General features: G+C 47.9%; 1 protein-coding gene across 1 annotated transcript in view; it reads left to right on the top strand.

The window, feature by feature from the left end:
• Nucleotides 1-25,881, top strand: part of LOC148542085 (putative ATP-dependent RNA helicase DDX43) — a 190,288-nt gene that overhangs the window by 137,819 nt on the left and 26,588 nt on the right. The window contains exons 11-12 of the mRNA XM_088471358.1: nucleotides 946-1,033; nucleotides 25,055-25,182. Coding sequence (XP_088327484.1) covers nucleotides 946-1,033; nucleotides 25,055-25,182 — 216 coding nt within the window. The remainder of the gene's footprint in view (nucleotides 1-945; nucleotides 1,034-25,054; nucleotides 25,183-25,881) is intronic.

Below are 25,881 nucleotides of genomic sequence, written 5' to 3' on the forward strand. Positions count from 1 at the left end.
TACCCTGGAGGTCTGGCAACATGTGACTTGGTCCAATGTGTCACGATTTCAGATGCTCCGGGCTGATTGTAGGTTTCGGATGCGGCATAGACACCATGAGGCCATGGACCCCAGTACTCAACAAAGCTCTTTGCAGCCTGCTGGTGGTTCCATAATGGTATGGGGTGTGTTCACGTGGCATGGTTTGGGTCTGCTTGTCCGCCTGAACATGTCATTGACCGGTAACCTCTACATTGCTTTGCTGGATGACAATTTGTAGCCCTACATGGACTTCATGTATCTCCACAACGATGGAATATTCCAGCAGGATAATGCACTCTTATCATCTGTACCAGGTTGTCCATACCGTAATTTGTGGAGAATTCTTGAGAGTTCCGATGAATTATGTGGCCACCACATCCGCCGGACATGAACCTAATCGAGCATTTATGGAACGTAGTGGATAGGTCCATTCGCACCCAAGATTCTGCACCTACAAACATTAGGAAGCTGTGGGCAGACAGCATGGGTCAACATCTCTCCAGAGGTGTAGAATCGATGCCACGTCGAGTTGCTGCTCTTTGCTGGGCTAGAGGGCATCCTACATGATATCTATCTATCTGGTGACTTTTGGCACTTCAATTTATATAATTTGGTTCCATAGTTGTGTAAACACACACAAGCCGCAAAGCTGCATTCAGTGGTTTTGTATGTTACATTTAGTTTAGGGGGCTTTTGTGTTTTTTTTGTTTTATTTTGTTTTCTCTCCCATCATGTGAGATAGATAAGTCTATATTTACAGATATAGATTAAAGAATGTACTAAACTATGTAGTATCTGTTGCACTTTCTGTAAATGTATTAACTACTTTATTTGCTTATAATATGTATGTTAAATGTTTCATTATACAAGCTTTTTGAGTTCGGTTTTTAAATTTGTTTTGTCTGTTTTATCGTATCTTTTTAGTGCGACCTGGCCAGATGGAGTTCGTCGTCTGGCAAAATCTTATTTGAATGATCCAATGATGGTATATGTTGGAACCCTTGATTTAGCTGTAGGTTTCTTATTTTACAACCTTCAATAAATTAGATTTATATAATATATATCATGCACTCCCAATGAAATGTTATAGCAGCTTTCTTTTTTTGGTCAGGAAACTGGCCAATAAGAGATAAATAAAGTAAAGAAGTGCTTGAGATGCAAATAAAGTAAATGTATAAATAACCAATGTATTAAATGGCGCTGTAATGTTACTGATTAAATATCAGCAACAGAATAAGTAAATGTAAACAAAGTAATGGTGTGTTATATAGTACTGTAATGGGACGTTTCAATACCAGCAATGATGAAACACTGACAAACACTCAATACATATACAGATGTTTGTAGCGCTTTCTGTGAATATTAGCAAGTCCTGAAAAGAGCTTCCCCATCACTGCCGTGACAATGGGCAAGGTAAAATGGTCTGACCCTACCTTTCCTTGTGAAGAATCCTGCTCCCTGTGGGGCCGGCTAGGTACAGGCTGCTGCTGCTAGATCCTCTATCTCCGTCTGCCACTTGTAGTGAATGCTCGCGGAGACGCGTCCTTCAGTGCTGCCTGATTGCTGATTGCCGTCCTCGGTAGGAGAGTGTGATCTTCACGCTCACTAGATAGTGACGTCAGTGGGGGCGGCCGTAACACCAACGCGTTTCATCCCGTAGGGCTTTGTCAAGGTGTCTCCATGTAGCACTCCTTGTCCTTTTATCCATACACAGTCTTGTTGATTGGCTAATTGATTGTGTCATTCAAAGCTTAGTTATACCCGCATACTTTTCTACTTGGTTAGGGATAGAGGGCTGAGTGATTAACTTTGGTGTAAAATTAAATTAGGAAATCATAAAATATTTTATTTAAATCAAATGAAAAAAAAATAATTAGATGAAGTATGAAAAATAATGAAATATAAAAATGAATAAGTTTCTGAATAAAAATATGAATAAAAAAAGTGTGTGTGTGTGTATATATATATATATATATATATATATATGATGTGAATGTAATCAAAATCACAAATTGCTAACAATCAAACCTCTATAATAGGTTATCAGCAGAATGTGTCAAAGTGTTTAATGTTTTGCTGGGTTGTCGTTTTGCGCCCAGCTACGCGAATGTATTTGTCGCCAAATGGGAGGACGAATTCATATGGAACAACAACCCATTTCTAAAACATCTGATTAAATGGAGAAGATACATAGACGACGTCATCTTTATTTGGGATGGAGAAGAAACAATGCTCACACAATTCCTGACTCACATCAACAATAATACACTTAACCTAGAATTTACGCATAATTTCAGCAAACACACCATCCAGTTTTTGGACTTGGAAATTTATATAGGGAATAATATGCTACATACTCGGACATTTTTTAAGAAGGTGGACTGCAACAATTATCTTCTGCCCTCGAACAATCACCATCCAAAATGGATCAGCAACATCCCAGGAGGACAATTCCAAAGAATCAAAAGAAATTGTACAGATGACGAAGTTTTCAAAAAACAGAGGCCCTGATTCAGAGCCTGACGCTCTGACAGAGCGCTCGCTCTGAATCAGGGCCGGCCCTCTGGTTTTTTAGAGTGGCCTCTTGGCCGCTCGCATAGCTCTGGGTGACCACCCACAGCTATAGCGAGCGGCCATGATGATGGTCAAGACCATCGGGACCATCGGGTTTGCGACGAGACCCTTGTGGTAGGGTCTCGTTGCCGCAAGCCCAAGAGTGCTTTCGGCTCTAACAAGTGATGTCAGTGGGGCCGGCCCCAGACGGTAGGCGTTCCCATGGGAACGCCTCCATCTGGGCAGCCGCGCCCCCAGCCCCCCCACCAAAGGGGGCGTGCTGTCACTCAACATCGACAGCACGCCCCCTTTGGTACGAGACCCGGAGCGACGGCTTGGCCATCGCTATCCGGGTCTCGCGCATGTGCACGACGGAGCCGGCTCCGTCGTACACATGCGCACTGGGCCACCATCGACCCGCTTACGAGCGGGTCTGAATCAGGCACAGAGTACACTCCTTAAAAGAAGATTCCTCGAAAGGGATTATCCAGAGAAAATGATTGACAATGGCCGTAAGAAAGTGGAAAATTTGAGAAGGGAGGATCTTTAACCTAAAAGAACAGAGCCCGCCCAAGACCCTCTTCATTACCCAATACAACAGCCACACCAAGAGTTTGGAAACAAGCTTGAGAAAGCATTGGCACGTATTAGATTTAGACCCTGAGTTGAGAAACATAGTGACCACCAAACCTAGAATTGTTTACAAGAAAGCAAAAACCTTACAAAATCTACTGGCTGTAAGCTGTATACCTCCAGCCGGATCCAGACTTCCACAGAAACAAAAGGGTTTCAATCATTGTTTGAATTATAAGGCGTGTAAAGAAACAGGCAAGAATTCCACAAAACCTATTCTTGACTTTTGTTCAAATACAAACAATAAAAAATTCTCCATCAAACAGAACTTAAGGTGCCACACAGAGGGTGTGGTTTACTTACTGGAGTGTCCATGTGGCCTCCAATACGTAGGCCGCACGATAAGAAAACTGAAAACAAGGATTGGGGAACATGTATACAATATACAAAAAGGCCTAACCACACATAGTGTTTCCAACCACTTTTTAACCAACCATCATAAGAATCCACAGGGAATGAAATTTATGGCAATCAGAAAGATTGAAAGAGATTGGTGAGGAGATCAATACGTGGAAAAAAATCTCAAGATCAGAAACTGAGTGGATTTATCAAATTGGGACCTTACACCCCAAAGGACTTAACATAGACTTCGATTTACTAGCTTTTGTTAAGCTATGACATGCATAACTATATATAGATCACCTATATTCCTTCTAGACACTGTTTGCTAAAACATACCAAACCACAAATATAGAGCATGTATCATCTTAATATCTGGAAACATTGTAATGCAAACCAGCAATAAATTAAACACTTTGACACATTCTGCTGATAACCTATTATAGATGTTTGATCGATTGTTAGCAATTTGTGATTTTGATTTATTTATATATATATATATATATATCATTCATATTTTTATTCAATTCATTTTTATATTTCATTATTTTTCATTCTTCATCTAATTATTTGTTTTCATTTGATTTAAATAAAATATTTTATGATTTCCCAATGTAATTTTACACAAGTTAATCACCCAGCCCTCTATCCCAAACCCGGTAGAAAAGTATGCGGGTAAAACTAAAGGTATAGCGACATTTTACACGATTTGGCCGATTTCGACGAATCGTGACGACAAATCGGGTAAAAAAAAGGTACAAATCGTGAGTTTATACTCACGAGCACGATGCCGATGTGCTTCCCCGCTCGTCGTATATCGCATCTTCTGATCTGCCGTGCTGTAGGGCAAATTAGCCAACCATGAACACAATGGAAGCTGATCGTGAGGGTTTTTTTCCTCACGATGAATCGTACGATTCATCACACAATGCGGAATTTGACTGACAGAAGCCTGGACGCGCCCCATCGCCATCTTGTGCAGCATCGTGTATGGAGCAAGACAGTCGCACTTTGGGAGCCTGCACACTGGATTTTTGTTTTGTTGTAATATTTGGTGAGTAATTTGTACAATTTGCAACCACACTGACCACCAATATGTGCTCCACACTGCCCACCAATGTGTGCCCCCAGGTAATGCATGACCCAGCCACCGCCCGCCGTATTGAGGCGGACGGTGGCTGGGTCATGCATTAAGCTCCCACTGCCCACCAATGTGTGCCCCCAGGTAATAAATGCATGACCCAGCCACCGCCCGCTGTATTGAGGCGGGCAGTGGCTGGGTCATGCATTAAGCTCCCCCACTGCCCACCAATGTGTGTAATACATCAAAAAAAAATAATAATAAACACGTATTTTACAAAAAAATCACCATACATTACGTTTAAAAACACACATTATTTAAAGCTGGGGGTCTTCTACCTTTCGGTCTCCAGCTGTTGTGGAACTACAGATCCCAGGATGACCTGCCACCCACCTTTGAAACTGTTTTTAGGGCATCCTGGGATCTGTAGTTCTACCACAACGACAGGCCCAAAGGTGGAAAACCCATACTGTCAAACAAAGAAAAACATTATATTACCAACCAATAAACACACAACATTCCTGTAAAAGAAAACATGATTAGAATACCATAACAAACCTTTAAAAACCTGTAAAAAAGAAAATATGAAAACATTAAAAATGTGAACTATAACAACATTACATTTAACAAAACTATATACACAAATATTTACATTTCCTTTTTTTTCTTATTCATAGATAATGTCCATGGATTCTGAACGTGAATTCGTTACAGGATTCATTGAAATCCTGCACTCGAAAGAGTGTGGAAGATCAGTTCTCGGAAGTACCACAATAAGTCGCACAAGTTGGCCGCACTAGAGGAACTGTTGGTGTACTCGAAAAAATACATATCTGATGCAGACCTGAAAACTGTACGGCAAAAGATTCAAAATCTCAGGACAGTGTACATCAAAGAAAAAAAGAAGGTGGATGACTCCAAAAAATCAGGAGCGGCTACAGATGAAATATATACTCTTGCGCTGTGGTACTACCAAATGATGTCATTCATCAGTGAACAAGAGCCTCAAAGGGAATCAATCATCTTGATGTCTGAGCGTGAGGGAGATGAGAAGGTTGCAGAAGTCTTGGTAAGTAGTGACACAGTTTAAACCAAAATCCTTAATGTTTTTGTTGTTAAATCCCAAATGTCCAATTTAGTCAGTAGTTCAGACAGTCCTCCTGCCATGGTACAGCACCTGGTCCATTGAAATAGGTCATGTACTCCTCCCTCACTTCGTTGGCACGTGCGGTGGATGTTGTTGTAGTTGGTGGTGCAGACACAGATGTCAAATGTTCAATGTCCTCCAGGGGTCCTACATCTTCTGGTCTAGCTGGGACTGGTCCACGTTGAGTAGATTTTCTTCGCAGAACGTTGTGCAGCACACAGCACGCCATCACGACCCAGTCTATCTTCTCCACATGTAGATTGATGGTGGTGTGGAAAATGCGGAAGCAGTTGCTCATTATTCCAAACGCATTTTCCACAATGCGCCGTGCCCGGGATAGATGGTAGTTGTATATCCTTTTCTCTCTGGTCAGGCCCCTGTGTGCAAATGGCTTCATCACATGTTCATGTAATGCAAAAGCCTCGTCTGCAACGACAACGTAATTTATGCCGTGCTTTGTCTGGTCCAGTGAGGGCAGGTTGAGGGTTTTGTTGGCGAGTCTCTGGTAGAAAGCCGTCTTTTTGAAGGACCCACCATCCGAAGCACGCCCATTCTTGCCGACATCCACAAATAGAAATTCGTAGTTGGCATTCACCACTGCCATGAGAACGATGCTGAAGAATCCTTTGTAGTTGTAGTAATATGATCCGGTGTTGGCAGGTGGGTTGATGCTGATGTGTTTTCCATCGATGGCTCCTCCGCAGTTAGGGAAATTCCATCGTTGTTCAAAATCTTCCGCAATGCTGGTCCACTCCTCCACGGTGTTAGGAAACTGTAAAAATAGTAAAAAAGATGTTAAAACATGATTATAATATTTTTTATATCTTTTTTCCCTATATAGACTCCCACCCAAGACCCTGATTTAGCATCCACACCGGACCTCAGTCTGCTCGGTGGTGACAGTGATCCGGAGAATAGCACACAAGTGGAAACTCAACTTCCACCTGGACCCTCATCTTCTCAACAACCCCAAAACAAGAAAAAAAAACAAGGCAGAAAGGAGAATTTTACAGAACGTGAGGACCATTTTTTACAAAACGCAGAACGGCTGCTGCAGAAACCCCCAGATGCAATAGATGATTTCACAGCTCATGTGAACAGCACATTGAGAAATCTGGATACAGATATCCAAAGAAATCTTTTAAGGTTAAACTACGACCTCTTGAGTCGCTGTATGAGCAAAAATATCTCAAATTCTACATACATTGCAGATCCAATGCTATTTTCCCCTTCCCCAAATAGGTATATCCGCCCGCCCCCTGCCCAGTTAGATATTACTCCCCCACCAAGCACCAGCACCACCTTGTATAATGCTCTGCTGGATGCAGCAGATGAGTCGCCCCAATATACAGAGATGTACATTTTTTCTTGCTTTTAATATCACCAAATTTTATTAATTCTAATAGGTGCTTGCTGCATGGGATAGGGTGGTGATGACGCCATTTGGACAAGGTCACTACGCACATGGCACAAGTACACATTGCTGGAAGCTGGGGCCACAATGTGTACTTTTGCCATGTGTGTATTGGCCTGTTCAAACTGGCGTCTGACCCACCCTATCACATACAGCCAGCTACCTAATGGGATTCATAAAATTTGGTGATAATGTTCTTTTGTAAAGTTGTTATAAACAAAGTAATTTGCACACAGTTTAGTGCACACTTTCAGTTGCCTGCAGGTCAGTGCACATTGTACTAAATGAAGGATATTTTTTTCTTTGTTTTAGAAAAAAATAAAAATAATTTTTTTCTTTACACAAGAAAACAAAGTGTGGTGTTTTTTTTTAACTTACCTTGCAATAATGGTACTGTAGCACTTTTACGATGGCATAGCAGGTCTCCGGAATGATGACGCCCAAGGACTGAGGTGAGATGAGTGTCCCAAACTTCAGGTCTTCCAGTGACCTTCCTGTAGCCAGGTACCTTAGGGTAGCCACCAGTCTGTCTTCAGCAGGGATTGCCCTCCGCCACCTTGTGTCCTGTCTCTTGATGTGGGGGGTCACCAGATGCAGCAATTCTTGGAAGCTGGCGTCATCCATGCGCAGGTAGTTCCGATAGTCGTCCGGGTTGTTCTCCTTGATCTCCATCAGCAGGGACATGTGAGAGCGGGGTATCCCTTTGTAGCAGCCACTCCTTAGTCCAGCATGCTCTCGTCCTTCTTTGCTGGGCCCTCTTCCTAATCTCCCGGAGCCAGCTTCAGCGACCAACACTCTATACTGATAGGGACGCATCAGTACAGAATTCAGGAACAGGATAGAATGCAGGTAGGTAGCACACACTTGCAGGTAGAATAAAATTTGTATAAGGCAAGCCAAATACAAAGCGCACAGTAGCAATGTACAGGATTCAGCAGGAACACACCTAGCCTCATCTAGTAGCAGAGCAGAATGTACACAGAGTTTAAAGGGTGCCTGCTTTTTATACTCCCTAGCTAGCCCCTCCCATTGTTATGGCTATTTAAATTTCCCACCAATAGTCAAGAGCATGTTTTATTTTTTTTTTCAACTCACGATTTGTTGTGGCCAATCTCACGATGCGTACGATCCGTTAGATCGTGAGATCGTAAGACAGATTGGGTGTCTTTTTTCCAAAATCGTGATCACGACGGCAAGGGAGCTCCCGTGAAAGTTTTTAGGAAATTGGCCATAAAATCGTATCGTGAGCACATCGGTATATGTGTGGGCACCTTAAGTTTTGATTGACATCAATCAGCCAATCAACAAGACTGTGTAGGGATAAAAGGACAAGGAGTGCTACATGGAGACACCTTGAAAAAGTCCTACGGGATGAAACACGTTGGTGTTACGGACCCCCCACTGACGTCACTATCTAGTGAGCGCGAAGATCACACTCTCCTACTGAGGGCGGCAATCAGGCAGTGCAGAAGGACGCGTCTCCGCGAGCATTCACTATAAGTGGCACAGCGGATCTAGCAGCAGCAGCCTGTATCTAGCCAGCCCCACAGGGAGCAGGATTCTTCACAAGGAAAGGTAGGGTCAGACCATTTTACCTTGCCCATTGCCACGGCAGTGACGGGGAAGCCATTTTCAGGACTTAATAATATTCACAGAAAGCGCTACAAACATCTGCATATGTATTGAGTGTTTGTATGTCAGTGTTTCATCATTGCTGGTATTGAAACGTCCCATTACAGTACTATATAACACACCATTACTTTGTTTACATTTACTTTGTTCATATTCTGTTGCTGATATTTAATCAGTAACATTACAGCGCCATTTAATACATTGGTTATTTATACATATACTTTATTTGCATCTCAAGCGCTTCTTTACTTTATTTAATAATTTAGATTTGTGTTTGGTGCTTTTTTTTGCCTAGGTTTTTGTAGTGCTACATTGAGCTGTCATTAGCTCCTTCACAACAATTAACATTTATAAATAATATTCTTTGCAGTTGCAAATATGACCGCTGATGGCATCCTGAAATTTTAGCAATTTCATTCAATTTATTGTACCGAATCATTTAAGCCTTTACCTGGTAAATCTCCCTATAAAGATTTTGGTGGCTGTTTACTCTGTTGGCTAAGTTCTATAGCCGGTATTCTTGACAGTATTTGAAAACCTTTCACCTTGATTTAACCACCCCAAATATTTTAAGATCTTCTAAGCAGATACAACTGAGAGGGGATCTTGCTCCCCTCTTTCTGTTCTAAACTGGCCCATTTGTGCAGTGCTCATGTTACTGAACAATTGTAAGTCTGACAAGGATTTTGGGATGTCCTATAGATGTGTTCTGCTACATCTTATAGCGATCGCACTATAAACATGCGCACGCATCGCACCATGCTATTACCGCAGCAGCATACGCTATGGCATGCACTGCGATCGCACCATGCATTCCTATGGCGGTGCGGATGCGAACGCAGTGCGCGTATCCGCTCGTGGGCATGCACCTCGCGCCTTACGAGGAGCAAAGATGTGGCAGGACAAATCTGTAGGATTGCTCAAGCACAGTACATGTCAATCTGAGGTTTTATCCTGGAAGTGACCATCTTTGTACCTAGCTTTAGTCTATTAGCTTATCTGTCCAATCTAGCAGTGTAAGGGAGCAAATTACCATTTGTTCTCAAACACTGGAGGACAGACAAAAATGGTCGTTCAGACAAAGTGGTTAAATCAGTTTAATTCAACCAATTTGACGGATGACCGTTTTTGTTAGTTTTCCGGTGTTTTAGAGCAAAATGTTTATTGTCATTTGCTCCCATACATTACCAGATTTCCGCTCCAACCAGACAGATTTGACAGATAATCTTGTAATGTGTACCTAGTTTTAGAGGTAGATATACTAAACCTTCTAAAAATTAAATGGTGGTGCAACAATCAGATTCTAGCTACCATTTCTCAGTTGTGCAATTCCACAGACATTTGATTGACCATGCTGCACTTTATTGTGTGTACGGTTTGCATTTTAATGAGACGGCTTGAAGTATCGTTCCGTCGTTCATTAAATCTTTTAGTATATACCACCATTTCTACTTCAGGGTCCATAGGGGGTCCACAGGGTTGACCTTGGGGTTATAGCTGGATCAGGATCCATGGGCACCACACAGTTAAGCTTTTAGCTCCCAGGATGCACTTGGGTCCTCCCCTATACCCCACCCCCGAGCCACAGGCACCTCAGTGTAAGTTGGTGCCCGGCCGGAGTCTGTCACCGCGCAGGGGGGCTGCAGGAGCAGCCCCCAGAAGCTTTTTATTTTATTTCTCTTTTTTCCTACAGACGGCAGCGAAGGGCTGTCTATACAGACGCCCACACTGCCGCTCTGATCCCCGACTGGTGCCGCAACGCCAGTACTGATCTGGGGATCGCGGCGGGAGGACAGAGTCCGTACTAGCCGGACTCTGTCTACCTCCCAGGACTGCTGCCGGAGTCGCCGGGGATTCAGGTAAGCCGCGCGTCGCTGGCTAGCGGCGGCGCGCGGAATGCCTTCAGATGCAGTCCTTTAGCCTCCGGTCCTGGGGACAGACCGGAGGCTGCTGGCAGTGGCGGCGGGCCCCCCCCATAACCCGTGGGACCACTAGACCACCAGGGATAACAGGCAAGCGGGAAGCCAGCATCCCTGGGGTTATGGCCAGCCAGGGGAGGAAGCCTTCCCTGTTCAGCGGCTCCTCCCCTCAGCTCAGCGCGCCTTTCAGCACGCAGTCTGGCGTCGCTGAGCTGCAGTCTCTTCGGCCACTCCTCCTCTGAGGTCTCTGGGGGCCATTTTCTCACAGTGGCAACGCAGATCTCAGGGAGCACGCGGACCGGTCCCCCTGTGTACCTCTCCCCTGATTTAAGGACAGTGTACACAGCACTATAGCCCTCCCAGACACTGAATCTGGGAGGTTGATTGTAGTGGAAAGGTGCAGTGAGTATATCTTCTCTGCATGGTATGTGACTTTTGCTAGTGCTGCCTGTCTGTGCTTATTTTCCGCTTACTGTTAGCTTATACCTGTCCCTTTACTTCTCCTACAAGCCCTACAGGTGTGTGGGGGAAGGGTGTTTCTACTGACCTCACTTATATAGATCACGTATTTGTGAGGTTCGTCACATACAGTTGTGTGCGACACAGTGCCATATTGTGGGCTGTTGTTCAACACACTGGTGAGTGCGTTTACTTCTGCCCTGTTGCCAGATATATAATATATTCTGTCATGTCAGACGAGGAGGTTGAGCGCTCAGTGGCTCTGGCGTTGGCCTCCTGCGGACGCTGTTCTGCAGGAGTGGATAGGGAGGATTTGTCACAGGATGGCCTGTGTAGTCGGTGCCAGGTGGCTCCTGGCCCATCCAGACCTTCTGTGACGCAGGAACCACCGTGGGCGATGTTTTCTCAAGTGCTGGTCTATTGCGGACTGTCTGTCGGTCCCGACTGCTCTCCCTACTAGGGCGTTACCCCAGCCGACCATCCCCCATTCCCCGGGTGTCCCGCAGTTATTGCGGAGTCCTCCTGGGTCTCAGTCTGTGGGTCGCTATGCGGGGTTGCCTATGTATATACAGGCTTCCCCTGTGCCGCAGCAGCCTGTGGTATCTTTTCAGGCCCCTATGGCAACTCCTCCACCCTGGGTGGATGTGCTCTCCAACTCCGTGCACAATTTGGCGGCCGCATCCTCGGCTTTTCAGTCAATGTTGCAAACTGACATGCCTTCCAGGGTTTCAAAACGCCCACTCATGGCGCGGGCGGCTCAGGTTTCGGACTCAGAGGGTTCCTCAGATGATGGGGAGGTCCCTGATGACACTGACTCGGACGCCTCGGTCCAGGAAATGGATACCAAGTCGTCCATTAATGTGAGAGCACTGGTTAGGGCGGTGCGAGCTATTCTTCTTATAGAGGATGAGGCACCGGTTCCTAAGTCGAAGTTTCCTAGTTTCAAAAAAACTAAGGTGGCTTCTGCGGTGTTTCCCCTGTCGGATCAGTTGACGGATCATATGGCGGTAGCTTGGCAGGTGCCCAGTAAGAGGTTCCTTCCTCAGAAGCGGTTGACTTCTAATTATCCCTTCCCTGAGGCACATTGTAAAAAATGGGAAACTCCACCGGCGGTGGATTCCCATGTCACCCGTTTAACTCTGGGTGCTACCTTACCATTACCGTCGATATCCTCGCTGAAGGACCCCACGGACAGGAAAGTTGAAACTTGCTTAAAGTCTATTTTCTCCCTCTCCGGGGCGGTGGCCCGACCGTCCATGGCCATCTCCTGGGTGGCCAAGGCCATTGAGGGGTGGGCCAATGCATTGGAAGATACCTTCCCGGACGACGCTCCGGATGTCCAGAGGGCGTTGTTGGGACAGATGAGGGACGCTGCTTCTTACATTGGGGAAGCTTCTTTAGATGCTAGATCCTTATGGTTGCGGTCCTGGAGAGCGGACTCTGATTCAAAGAAAGGCCTGGAGGCCTTACCTTTCAATGGGGAATTACTATTTGGTCCGGACTTGGACAAAATAGTGGATACCCTGGCTAAATCCAAGTCGGCTTTCCTCCCTTCAACGGCACTGCCTGCTAAGGTTCGGAGTTCGGCTTTTCGTTCCTTTCGGGTTCAGGGTAAGGCAAAAGGTCAGTCCTTCCCGAGACAGTCTGCGAGTAAGACTGCCTCTAAACTCAAGAAGCAAGCCTGGAGTGCACGGCGCCCTTCTTCCAAGCAGGAAGATAAACCTGCGGCCTGATAGGACGGGCCTCCCTCTGGGGGACCTCAGAGTGGGAGGCCGACTTCTTCTATTTACCCAGTGCTGGCACAATACCACCACGGATGCCTGGGTTCGAGAAGTGGTCTCCCAGGGGTACGCCCTGTCTTTTCGGCACAGACCACCCCACCAGTTTTTCTGCACCAGTCCTTCTCAGGACAAGACCAAGGCGTTACAGATTCAGGAGGTTATAGAGTCCTTACTGAAAGCAAGGGTCGTTGTTCCCGTTCCTCAATCACAACGAGGGACGGGGTATTATTCGTCTCTGTTTCTGGTGCAGAAACCCAATGGTTCTCATCGCCCTATCCTCAACTTGAAGTCTCTGAACAAATTCCTCAGAGTTCCCAAGTTCAGGATGGAAACGTTACGTTCCATCATTCTGGCGATGGAACCGGGGGATTACATGGTGTCCCTGGATATCCAGGACGCCTACCTCCATGTTCCGATAGCACCTTCGCACCAGCGGTATCTGAGGTTCACTATCCTTCAACACCACTATCAGTTCCGAGCGCTACCCTTTGGTCTCTCCACTGCACCGAGGGTGTTCACGAAGATTATGGCGGTCATGGCCGCACATCTTCGGAACCAGAATGTACGGCTGCTGCCGTATCTGGACGACCTCCTGTTGCTAGCGAGCTCCCCAGAGGTACTGCTTCAACATCTCCACCTGACGATCGCTTGCCTGCAAGCACACGGGTGGTTGATAAATTGGAGAAAGTCCTCCCTGATTCCATCACAGCGGATGGTTCATTTGGGAGCCCTGCTGGATTCGCGTCAGCAAAGGATTTTTCTGACTCCGGAGAAGGTCGCCTCCCTACAGCTGCGGATACGCAGTTGCCTGAGCAGTCGCCGCCTGTCGGTCCATTCGGCTATGAGAGTTCTGGGGTCCATGGTGTCGACATTCGACATGGTGGAATTTGCCCAGTTCCATTCCCGGCCCCTGCAGGGGCTGATTCTATCGGAATGGAATGGGTTACCTCACCGGATCCGCTCTCAGGTGCTGGTGTTGTCTCCGGAGCTTCGGCAATCTTTGGCTTGGTGGCTTCAGACAGCTCATCTGGTCGAGGGGCGCTCCTTTTGGATCCCGGACTGGGTCCTGCTCACGACGGATGCCAGTCTCCGGGGTTGGGGGGCAGTGACCGGTTCATTGTCTCTCCAGGGTCGTTGGTCTGCGGAAGAAGCACTTCTCCCCATCAACATCCTGGAACTGCGGGCAGTATACAGGGCCCTGCAGTCGTCCGGTCCCGCTCTTCGCGGAAGGGCGGTACAGGTGCAGTCCGACAATGCCACCACGGTGGCGTATATCAACCACCAAGGAGGAACTCGCAGTCGGGTAGCGATGTCGGAGGTGTCTCGCATCCTGACTTGGGCGGAGTGTCACATTCCAGCGATCTCGGCGGTCTTCATCCCCGTGGACATGTGGGGACTGCCGGAGCTGGACTTGATGGCCTCCCGTCACAATCACAAGTTGCCCGTTTACGGGTCAAGGACAAGAGACGCAGGCGCAAGTCTGGTGGACGCGCTGTCGGTGAAATGGACGTTTCACCTGGCGTATCTGTTTCCTCCGATATCCCTACTTCCTTGGGTTCTGTGGAAATTCAAGCAGGACGGCGGCACGCTCGTGCTGGTAGCTCCGGCGTGGCCCAGACGTCCTTGGTACTCCGATCTCTGGAGCCTCTCCATCGACGCTCCGTACCTTCTCCCTCAGCGTCGGGACCTGTTGTCTCAGGGGCCCTTCCTTTACCCGGATCTGGGTCGGCTGTCTTTGACGGCGTGGCTCTTGAGACAGCCTTCTTGAGGTCTCGGGGCTTCTCCAGTTCGGTTATTGGTACCATGCTCAGGGCACGCAAGCCTGCTTCAGCACGGATTTATCACAGGGTGTGGCACACTTACTTTCAGTGGTGTGAGTCCAGACATTATGATCCTCAGGTGTTCCGAGTTTCTAGGATCTTGGAATTTCTTCAATCAGGATTGGACCTCGGCTTACGCCTTGCATCTCTGAAGGTTCATGTGTCCGCCTTGTCCGTGTGGTTTCAACGGCGGATTGCAATACTGCCGGATGTTCACACCTTTTTCCAAGGTGTTCTCAGGATCCAGCCTCCCTTTGTGCCTCCTGTGGCTCCTTGGGACTTGGCGGTGGTTGTACGGGTCCTGCAGGGTCCTCCGTTTGAGCCTCTTGAGTCGGTGGAGCTTAAGTGGCTGACATTTAAGACTGTTTTTCTCCTGGCAAATGCTTCGGCCAGGAGGGTGTCTGAATTGGGGGCGCTTTCCTGTCGCCCTCCTTTCCTGATTTTTCACCAGGACAGAGCGGTGCTCCGCACTCGTCCTGAGTTTTTGCCCAAAGTGGTCTCGAAGTTCCACATTAATCAGGAACTTGTTGTGCCAGCTTTTCAGTCCCCTGATCTTTCAGCTGGTGAGACTTCCTTAGATGTGGTCCGGGCGCTTAGAATTTATGTGGACCGGACGGCTTCAGTTAGGAAGTCTGATTCCTTGTTTATCCTCTTTGGTTTTCACAAGAGCGGTTGGCCTGCCAACAAACAAACGTTAGCCCGTTGGCTTCGTTCAGTTATTTGTGAGGCTTATGCACAGGAGGGTTTACCTGTGCCAGCCTCTGTTAAGGCTCATTCCACTCGGTCTGTGGGTCCCTCTTGGGCTGCTAGACGTGGCGCCTCTGCTGTTCAGCTGTGTAAGGCGGCCACTTGGTCTTCAATTCAAACGTTTTTGAGGTTCTATGCGTTTGACACCTTCGCCTCTCAGGATGCACCCTTTGGGAGGCGGGTGCTCCTTTCAGCACAGGAGCGTCCCCGCCCTTAGTTGAACTGCTTTGGGACATCCCCAAGGTCAACCCTGTGGACCCTGAAGTAGAAAACAAGAGAGATGGTAAGAACTTACCTTTGTTATCTCTGTTTCTACGAAGTCCATAGGGTCCACAGGGCGCCCGCCCTGACGCACCTGGCTTCAAATGGGCTGTGTGGCTGGTCACCGGTTTTCCGTCTCCCATTTCTGTGAGTATAATTTCTTGTGTGTTCCAGTCTTCCTTCTCTCTGTTCCATATTCTCCTCCGGCCTAGGCTGCTTACCAACTGAGGTGCCTGTGGCTCGGGGGCGGGGTATAGGGGAGGACCCAAGTGCATCCTGGGAGCTAAAAGCTTAACTGTGTGGTGCCCATGGATCCTGATCCAGCTATAACCCAGCTATAACCCCAAGGTCAACCCTGTGGACCCTATGGACTTCGTAGAAACAGAGATAACAAAGGTAAGTTCTTACCATATCTCTTGTTTTTGTGATGGTCTGTAGCAAAGGAAAATTTCCCCGACCGTCTGCACGATTGCCCACATATTCTAATCAGTATACAGTACCTGTTTAATTGCATAACTGCTATCTATCTGTACTGATATGCATAGTGTGATCGTTATTATGGTTATTATTAAACTATATTTTTATGAGCTCTGTAACACAATTGGTTAAAGCTCTTTCTTTAAGGCTGTGTACACAATTAGACAATATCGACCCAGTTTGTCTATTCCACGCAAATCGGAATGACAAATCTGGCATATTAAGTGTGTGTCTGATTTGTGTGCTCCCGAGGTCACATGCAATATCTTCTGGTTGGCCAGACTGCACGGTCAATCATATAATCACATGTACAATGTCATGCAGCTAAATGGAGCATGGCATCCTACATTGCCATCGCCCCCTGCATCGTGCAAGTGTGCACTTGCCAATGCAGGGACCCTTCGCCCGTTGGATCAGCCGGCTACACATTGTAGCCAGCATTGGCTGTTCCCTTGTCTCCTGGTCAGTTATCTCCCCATCATTTATTCCATGTAAAATAATGTTTCTTCCCACATCCATCCTTACCTCACTAAAATACAAATCTGTATGATTGTATTAGCTTGTGTGGAATCCTTCTAATATACAGTCAGGTGCATAAATATTGGGACATTGACAGAAATTTCATGTTTTTGCTATCTCTCTGATTTGTTTTGATTTTGCAGCCTAATGATGGCTTGCTTCACTGATAGTGACAGCTCTTAGGATCTCATATTGAGAGTCGACAGCAACTGATTCCAAATGCAACTGTCACACCTAGAATCAACTCCAGACCTTTTACCTGCTTAATTGATAATGAAATAACGAGGTAGCCCACACCTGTCCATGAAATAGCTTTTGAGTTGATAGTCCCATTACTTTTGGCCCCTTAAAAAGTGGGAGGCACATATAGAAACTGTTGTAATTCCTACACAGTTCACCTGATTTGGATGTAATTACCCTCAAACTAAATCTGAAAGTCTGCAGTTAAAGCACATCTTGTTTGTTTCATTTCAAAGCCATTGTGGTGGTGAATAGAGGCCAAAATCTGAAAATTCTGTCAATGTCCCAATATTTATGGACCTGACTGTATATATAAATATATATAGTGTGTGTTTATATGTATGTGTGTATATATATATATATATATATATATATGTGTGTGTGTATGTATGTGTGTATATATTTGTATATATATTTCTACTTCAGGGTCCATAGGGTATCCACAGGATACCTTGGGGTATAGGTGTGACGTCAGTCATCGGACACCATAGAGTTAAGCTTTCAGCCTCCCAGGATGCACTAGGGTCCCCCTCCTATACCCCGCCCCCGAGCCAAGGCACCTCAGTTTCGTTTGGTGCCCGGCCGCCGGAGTCAGGTGCACCTGTTGGAGTGGGGGCTAGAAGAGCCCCTGAAGCTTTTTCTTCATGCAGCTGTGGCTGCACATCTGGATGAACAGCATGGACAGTCAGTCCTGACGTCCATGCTGTCTTACCTACACCCCCGCCGGTACCAGAACGCCGGTACCGATCCGGGGATGCTGGTGAGCATCTGGGGTCACAGCTAGCGGTGACCCCAGATGTTCCGGACCATGGCCGGATTCAAGGGGGACAGCAGGTAAGCAGCGGGGTCCCGCGGTGGGTCCCCGCTGTTACATGGTCCAGAGTCCCCAGGCAGGGGGCTCCCTGTGGACTGGCTGCAGCGTGGAGCCAGGTATTGAACCTGCGCTTCCACTACCCCCTGCGACAGCGGACCGCAGCAGAGCGGTAGCGCTGTGGCATCCCGGGGGTTAAATGCATGCCAGGGGAGCGCGCCTTCCCTGTCTCACAGCCGGCGCCTCCCCCGCTGCACACAGCCCTCTCTGCACACTGCCGACTGGTCCTGTAGCAGCGCTCCTCCCCCAGGCCAGCCTCCTCTCTGCTCCTCGGCGGCCATCTTTCCAACGCATGGTGAACGCTGCTGGAAGCGCTGGATGGAAGCATCGTGGCCTGGGTCCACCTGCATACCTCTCCTCCGATTTGGGTCAGGTCTGTGTATGCTGCGCTGTGTCCTACCAGGCCCTGTGTCTGCGTAGTTGAGTGATCAGCGCTGTTAGTGCAGGAATTGATTTTTCTTTGCATTGTATGTGACTGTGCTAGCGCTGCTGCCTGTAACTTTTCTTCTAACTGTCAGCTTTATTACTGTCCTTTCTGCTAAGCCCTTGCGGTGCGGTGCTGCAGGGTGGTCTCTCGCCTATTTAATATATAATTGGTGAGAGGGGTCACATACTTGGTCCCATCATGTCTGAAAGTGATTTTCCTCTCCGCCTACAGTGTACTACGTGTAAAGTACCGTTAGCGGTGGGGGAGGGTAGCACGGAGGGCCTCTGCCGGCAGTGTTTGTCTATGGCGCGGCCTATTACGGTTACAGCACCGGTACAGGAGCCGCCCTGGGCTTGTTTCGCTCAGGCGCTTACAACCTTAGTGGGCCAGTTAGCTCCGCAGCCCGCGTTTACGCCGATGGGTTTGTCCCAGCAGTCAGTGGTGTCGTCACCCATGCAGGGTTTCCCACGACAATTGGTGGTACCCCACAGTCTCCCTATTTCCCCGCTCCCGGTTTCTCAGGAGCCGGCGTGGGTTAACTCCCTGACGAGTTCTGTACAGCACTTGTCGGATGTGTTGCAAGGGGAGTCTGTGATGCGGCCACATAAACGGCCGGTGGCGTCTCTGTCGGCTCCTTATGAGGATGACGAGGGGACGTCTGATGATGGGGAGATTCTGGATCCTTACGATCAGGAACCTCTCCATACTAAGGACGCTGACGCTAAGTCCAAGGTATATATTCCTGGACTTATTCGGGCAGTCCGCACAGCCTTGGTGATTGAGGATGAAGTTCCCCCAGCGGCTAAATCCAAGTATGCCTTTTTTAAAGATGGGAAGGGCGATGCCACAGTCTTTCCTCTTTCGGGTCAGTTAGTGGACCATTTAGAGGAGGCGTGGAAACAGCCTGGCAAAAGATACCAGCCGCAGAGGAGCCTGGCAGTGGCTTATCCGTTCGCAGATAATTATTTTGCAAAGTGGGAATCCCTTCCACAGGTGGATTCTCACGTGACCCGTCTTGTCCGTAGTGCCACATTGCCGATGCCATCCATGTCCTCCCTTAAGGATGCTACGGACCGCAAGGTGGAGACCTGCCTGAAGTCCGCTTATTCCCTTGCGGGGGGGGCAGCACGGCCGGCTATGGCCATTTGCTGGGTTGCCAGAGCGATGGAGCGCTGGGCGGATTCATTAGAGGCGTCTTTTGATTCCGACTGTCCGGCCGAACAGGCGGAGTTGATTGGTAATCACCGTGATTCGGCCACTTATATCAACGAGGCGGCCTTGGACATTAGTACTCTGGTGTCTAGAATTTCTTCAGCAGCGGTGGCTGCTCGTCGCACCTTGTGGCTGCGATCCTGGAAGGCGGACGCAGATTCTAAGAAGGGTTTGGAGGCGTTGCCATTTACCGGAGAAGTTCTCTTCGGTCCGGATCTGGACAAGATTGTGGCCACGCTGGCGGCAGCCAAATCGGCTTGTCTCCCGTCGGCCGCTGCTCCTTCTGGTTCTGGACCATCGTCCTTTCTGTCATCTAGGGCCCAGGGCAGGCCCAAACCACAGTCTTTTCCTCGACAGGCTGGCCCTAAGAAATCGGCCAAGACCCGGAAGCAGGCGTGGAGTACCAGACGTCCGGCCCCTAAGCCAGATGACAAGCCTGCGGCCTGACGGTCCGGGTCTCCCTTTGGGGGATCCCAAAGTGGGAGGCCGCCTGCTGCAGTTCGCCCAGTGTTGGTCGGTCACTACGACAGACACTTTGGTTCTCGAGGTGGTCTCCCACGGGTACGCCCTCTCTTTCCGGCACAGACCCCCGGCTCGATTCTTCACCACGGGTCTACCATCAGACCGGAACAAGGCTACGGAGCTGCGGAAGGTATTGCACACTATGCTCCAGGCTGGAGTTATAGTGCCTGTTCCATTCTCCCAGAGGGGCCAGGGTTTCTATTCAAATCTTTTTTTGGTACAGAAACCCAGTGGGTCGTATCGTCCGATTCTCAACCTCAAAGCTCTCAACAAGTCTTTGCAGGTACCGAAGTTTCGGATGGAGACCCTACGGTCCATCATTCTGGCGCTGGAACCTGGGGACTACATGGTGTCATTGGACATACAGGACGCTTACCTGCATGTCCCTATTCTTTTGCGCCATCAACAGTTCCTCAGGTTTGCAATCCGCAGCGACCACTTCCAGTTTCGGGCATTACCTTTTCTTTTGGCCTGGCGACAGCACCACATGTGTTCACCAAGGTGATGGCGGTCATGGCGGCTTCTCTGCGGCTGCAGAGAGTCCGCATGTTTCCGTACTTGGACGACCTTTTATTGGTGGCGGGATCTCCAGTGCGCCTTCTACGCCACTTGGACCTGACCATTGCGCTACTGCAACGGCACGGCTGGCTAATCAACTGGCAGAAGTCCACTCTAATCCCGTCTCGGCGGATTCTGCACCTCGGAGCCTTATTGGACTCAGAACAGCAAAGGATCTTCGTGACGGGGGAAAAGATCTCTGCTTTACAGTCGAGGGTGCGCAGTTGTCTGCACAGCCGCCGGGTGTCTCTACACTCGGCGATGAGGTTACTGGGCTCCATGGTGTTGATATTCGACATGGTGGAATATGCCCAGTTTCACTCCAGACCTCTGCAGCACCTGATCCTGTCCAAGTGGAACGGGCTGCCTCAGTCTCTGAAGTCCCAGACGATTGTGCTCACCCCGGAGGTTCGCCTGTCCCTTGCCTGGTGGTTACAGACGTCCCATCTCAGCAAGGCACGTCCGTTCTGGGTTCCAAATTGGGTCCTGTTGACAATGGACGCCAGTCTTCGGGGCTGGGGAGCAGTTTTGGGTCCACACTTGTTCCAGGGCAGGTGGACGCCGACAGAAGCGGAGCTTCCAATCAATATCTTGGAACTCCGTGCGGTCTTCAGTGCTCTCCAGCAGGCACATCGGGTTCTCCAGGGTCGGCCGGTACAGGTCCAGTCGGACAACGCTACCACCGTGGCCTACATAAACAGGCAAGGAGGAACCCGAAGTCGGGCGGCTCTCGTGGAGGTCTCTTGGATCCTGGTATGGGCGGAGCGCAATCTTCCGGCCATATCAGCGGTCTTCATTCCGGGAGTGCTAAATTGGGAGGCGGACTTTCTAAGTCGCCAGGACGTTCGTCCGGGGGAATGGTCCCTGCACCCGGACGTTTTTCAACTGCTGGTGGACAGATGGGGTCTTCCAGAGATCGACCTCATGGCGTTCCGGCACAACAACAAGTTGCCGGTGTATGGGTCTCGCACAAGAGACGAAGGGGCGTCTCTGGTGGATGCTCTGTCCGTCCGGTGGACGTTCTGGTTTGCATACCTGTTTCCACCGGTCTCCCTTCTTCCACAGGTAATCCGGAAATTCAAACAGGAAGGAGGGACGCTCCTGTTGATAGCTCCCGCGTGGCCCAGACGGCACTGGTTCTCAGACCTTCAAGGTCTGTCCGTGGACAGTCCTCTGCGGTTGCCGCTACCTTCTGTCACAGGGTCCTTGTCTTCACCCGGACCTGACTCGGCTGTCTTTGACGGCGTGGCTGTTGAGACAGCCATGCTGAGGTCCAGGGGGTTTTCCAGCTCTGTGGTGCGTACCATGTTACGAGCTCGGAAGCCGTCTTCTGCGAGGATATACCATCGCGTGTGGCATACGTTTTTCCAGTGGTGTCGACCGAGAGGTTATGCACCGCTGGAATTTCGTCTGTCTCGGATACTCGCCTTCCTACAGGCAGGACTAGATCATGGGCTTCGCCTTGCTTCTTTGAAGGTACAGGTTTCGGCCCTGTCTGTCTGGTTTCACCGTAGGATTGCTACAATCCCGGATGTTCGCACCTTTATGCAAGGTGTTCTCCGCATTCAGCCGCCCTTTGTTCCACCTGTGGCGCCTTGGGATTTGGCTGTGGTCCTGAGGGCTCTCCAGGGACCGCCGTTTGAACCACTGGGCTCAGTGGATCTTAAATGGCTAACAGCTAAGACTGTTTTCCTTCTGGCTATTGCTTCGGCCAGACGTGTTTCTGATTTAGGAGCTCTTTCTTGTAGACCCCCTTTCTTGGTTTTTCATGGGAACAGGGCAGTGCTCCGCACTCGGCCCGAGTTTCTTCCCAAAGTTGTTTCCCAGTTTCATGTTAACGAGGAAATCGTTGTTCCGGCCTTTAACTCACCTGGTCTTTCCGTGGGTGAGGCCTCTTTGGATGTTGTGCGGGCCTTAAGGACTTATGTTGACCGCACTTCTTCATTTAGGAAGTCGGACGCCTTGTTTGTCCTCTATGGCTTCCGTAAAAAGGGTTGGCCTGCTTCAAAGCAAACTTTGGCAGCCTGGATCCGTATGGCTATTTCTGAAGCTTATCTTCATGAAGGCCTGCCGGTTCCTCCTTCTGTGAAGGCTCATTCCACTAGGTCTGTGGGTCCTTCGTGGGCAGCTCGACGTGGTGCCTCTGCAGTCCAGATCTGCAAGGCTGCTACTTGGTCCTCTGTCCATACCTTCGTGAGGTATTACAGGTTTGACACCTTCGCCTCTCAGGATGCTTCCTTCGGGCGGCGGATTCTCCTTTCTGCACAGGAGCGTCCCCACCCTTAAAAGGATACTGCTTTGGGACATCCCCAAGGTATCCTGTGGATACCCTATGGACCCTGAAGTAGAAAATATGAGATATGGTAAGAACTTACCCTTGTTATCTCTATTTCTACGAAGTCCATAGGGTTCCACAGGACTCCCGCCCTGTCGCACCTGTGCTGCAGATGGGCTTTGCTCTGGTCACCGGTTTTTCCGTCTCCCTCTGGTGAGAATGTGATTCTTGTGTGTGTCCAGATCTTTTTTCTCTCTTCCTTCTCCTCCTCCGGCCTATGGCTTGGTAACTAACTGAGGTGCCTTGGCTCGGGGGCGGGGTATAGGAGGGGGACCCTAGTGCATCCTGGGAGGCTGAAAGCTTAACTCTATGGTGCCCGATGACTGACGTCACACCTATACCCCAAGGTATCCTGTGGAACCCTATGGACTTCGTAGAAATAGAGATAACAAGGGTACGTTCTTACCATATCTCATATTATATATATATATGTATGTACACAAACACTTTTTTTTCCATCACTGTGCTTCCAGGTCATGATTCACCCACAGACAACTCTGCACATTGCCACAGTGTCCTTACTTATCTAATAGCACACTTTAAATCTATTGACATCAACATCCCTAAAGGTGCCCATCCACTTACCGATAATACTGAGCGATTGCACAATTGTGACATCGTAACCGTGCAATCTCTCAATTATCAGCTGCAAATCAGGCATTTAAATGTCTAAAACGACCAGCGAGATGCGCGCCCGCTGGTCGTTTCCAACATCTATCATCGCCTGAACATGACGGTCAACCTGACTGTCAACCCGTCGTCAGGTTGCCCATGTTCAGGGATGATTGATGTGCATACACTGAACGTCTGAACGTTCGGTGTATGCACTTCACCCCTAGGGAGACGACAGCACGATTACGATGTCGTAATCGTGCCATCGTCTCCGCATCTACAAGTGGATGGGCAACTTTAGATTGTAATATTTTGTGGGCAGGACCCTCTCCTGTTCGAAACCACTACATAATTAAGTAACTTTCTCACTGTGATTATGTATATATAGACACCATGTTACCATTTTCAAGTACTGCCATTATTAGTTCGCTTGCATTTGACATCCTAGTTTTCTTATTTAGTAATCTTAATCTGCGGCAGTTGATCCCATGTATATATATGTTTTTTTTATTGTACAAAATAGTATCTAGCTTACCCACTAAGCTATTTCAGCAAGGAGTCATGCCCTGCCCAATTTTAAAATGGTGAAATTTATTTATTACTATTTAATTTACACAGCCATAGTGATTTACAGAGAATATTTGGCCATTCACATCAGTCCCTGCCTCAGTGAAGTTTACAATCTATATTCCTTAACACATGAACATGCATACACTTACACACAAGGGTAGCCATCCCTGGTCCTCGAGAGCTACCAACAGTGCATATTTTCCAGGTCTCCTCACAGAATCACAAGTGATATAATTGGCTCCACCTGTGGATCTTTTCAAATGTGAGTAATGAGTACACCTGTGCACCAGCTAGGTGGTCTGGAAAATGTGAACTGATCTGAGTCACAGAGAGAATATACAAGCTCAACACAGTTAGGGCTGTGGTGGGAATCGAACCCACAACCTCAATGCTATGATGCAGTTAATCTAACCATTGCACCATCTGTGCTGCCTGGTATGCTCCTACCCTTATGAAGGTGGTTTGTTGCTCATAGCCTGACGCCAGCGGGAACCAGTGCCTTGTTTCCTGTTTTGCCACTGCACTTCACTCTGTCGTTGGCGTCTTCCTTGTGGGCACGGCATCTATTCACAGTGTGGAGAAATCTTGGGGACTGCCCAACATCTACTAGATTGAAAAAGAGGGTTGTGATAGAAGGCCATGCCCCTCCCCCTAGCACCCTTCCTTCGGCACATGCAGATGTGCCCTCTTTCTTGATCTGCGCCCGATCAAGATGCTAGAGTGAACACTAGCATCTGTTCTCTACACACATACATCAAAGTTAATTTCTAGTGAAATAATTTTTTTTCGGTGGTTGGGGGGGCTACTGCGGCTTGTGCTTTTAGTACTGTCTATTTATACTTTTGAGTTTAATATTTTGGAATCGCTTTTGTCTGTAAAATTATTTCATGTTTTTTGTTTTCAGGCTGTCAATACAGTACAACAGAGAGTTTTGGTTATCCCAGAAGAAGAGAAGAGAGCAATCACTCTACATTTCATTGATTCCTTAAAACCTGAAGACAAAGTCATAATATTTGTTGGAAAAAAATTGATGTATGTATGGATTTTATGTTAAAAATATACATAGTAACATCTGTAATCGGATTCTCAATTGGGACAAACTTTTTTATTATGAAGGTAGTTATTAGGTTAATTAAAGTAGAAGACTTCAGCAGTGAATTGGAAAAAGTGAACAAATAATGAAATTGATCTAGTTAGATTCGCACCATGAGTCTGTGTGGCTATATGCCGCACTTACAGTAGCTCCAGACTCACCGTTTTTTGTTCCTGGCTCCACATGGCTGCACACAAAAATCTAGGTGATCGGCCGTGAGGGGGTCGAGATGAGGTGCAGCTGGCCCCACTCACGGCTAATTGAATTGACTGCAATGTGTTTCTTGCTGGAGGTGACTATGCAGTACTGTTATTCAGGAGGAATGGACTTGAATGCAGGTCTGGGAGTTCTCATTTACAATAACATAATCCAGAGTAATGTCCCTGAACTTCATTCTTGACAGCTCAGGAATCATAAAACCTCAACAGAGTATGGTGATGAATTTAAATCCAGAGGAAATTATTATTATTAGTAAGCAAAAAAAAGATGCTCTTCCCCCTACACCCAAGGTGTTCTTGAACCTATGTCAGTATAAAAATAGCCATTTTCATATGGTGTATAGTAATAGCAGATACTCTCCTATGTATGGTGATAGTAAAGTCATGCAAGAAGTCCTTTTTTTTTTTTTTTTGTGAACC

Source organism: Taudactylus pleione, unplaced genomic scaffold (assembly GCF_031769625.1).
Source record: "Taudactylus pleione unplaced genomic scaffold, aTauple2 ptg000015l, whole genome shotgun sequence".
NCBI classification, from domain to species: Eukaryota; Metazoa; Chordata; class Amphibia; order Anura; family Myobatrachidae; genus Taudactylus; species Taudactylus pleione.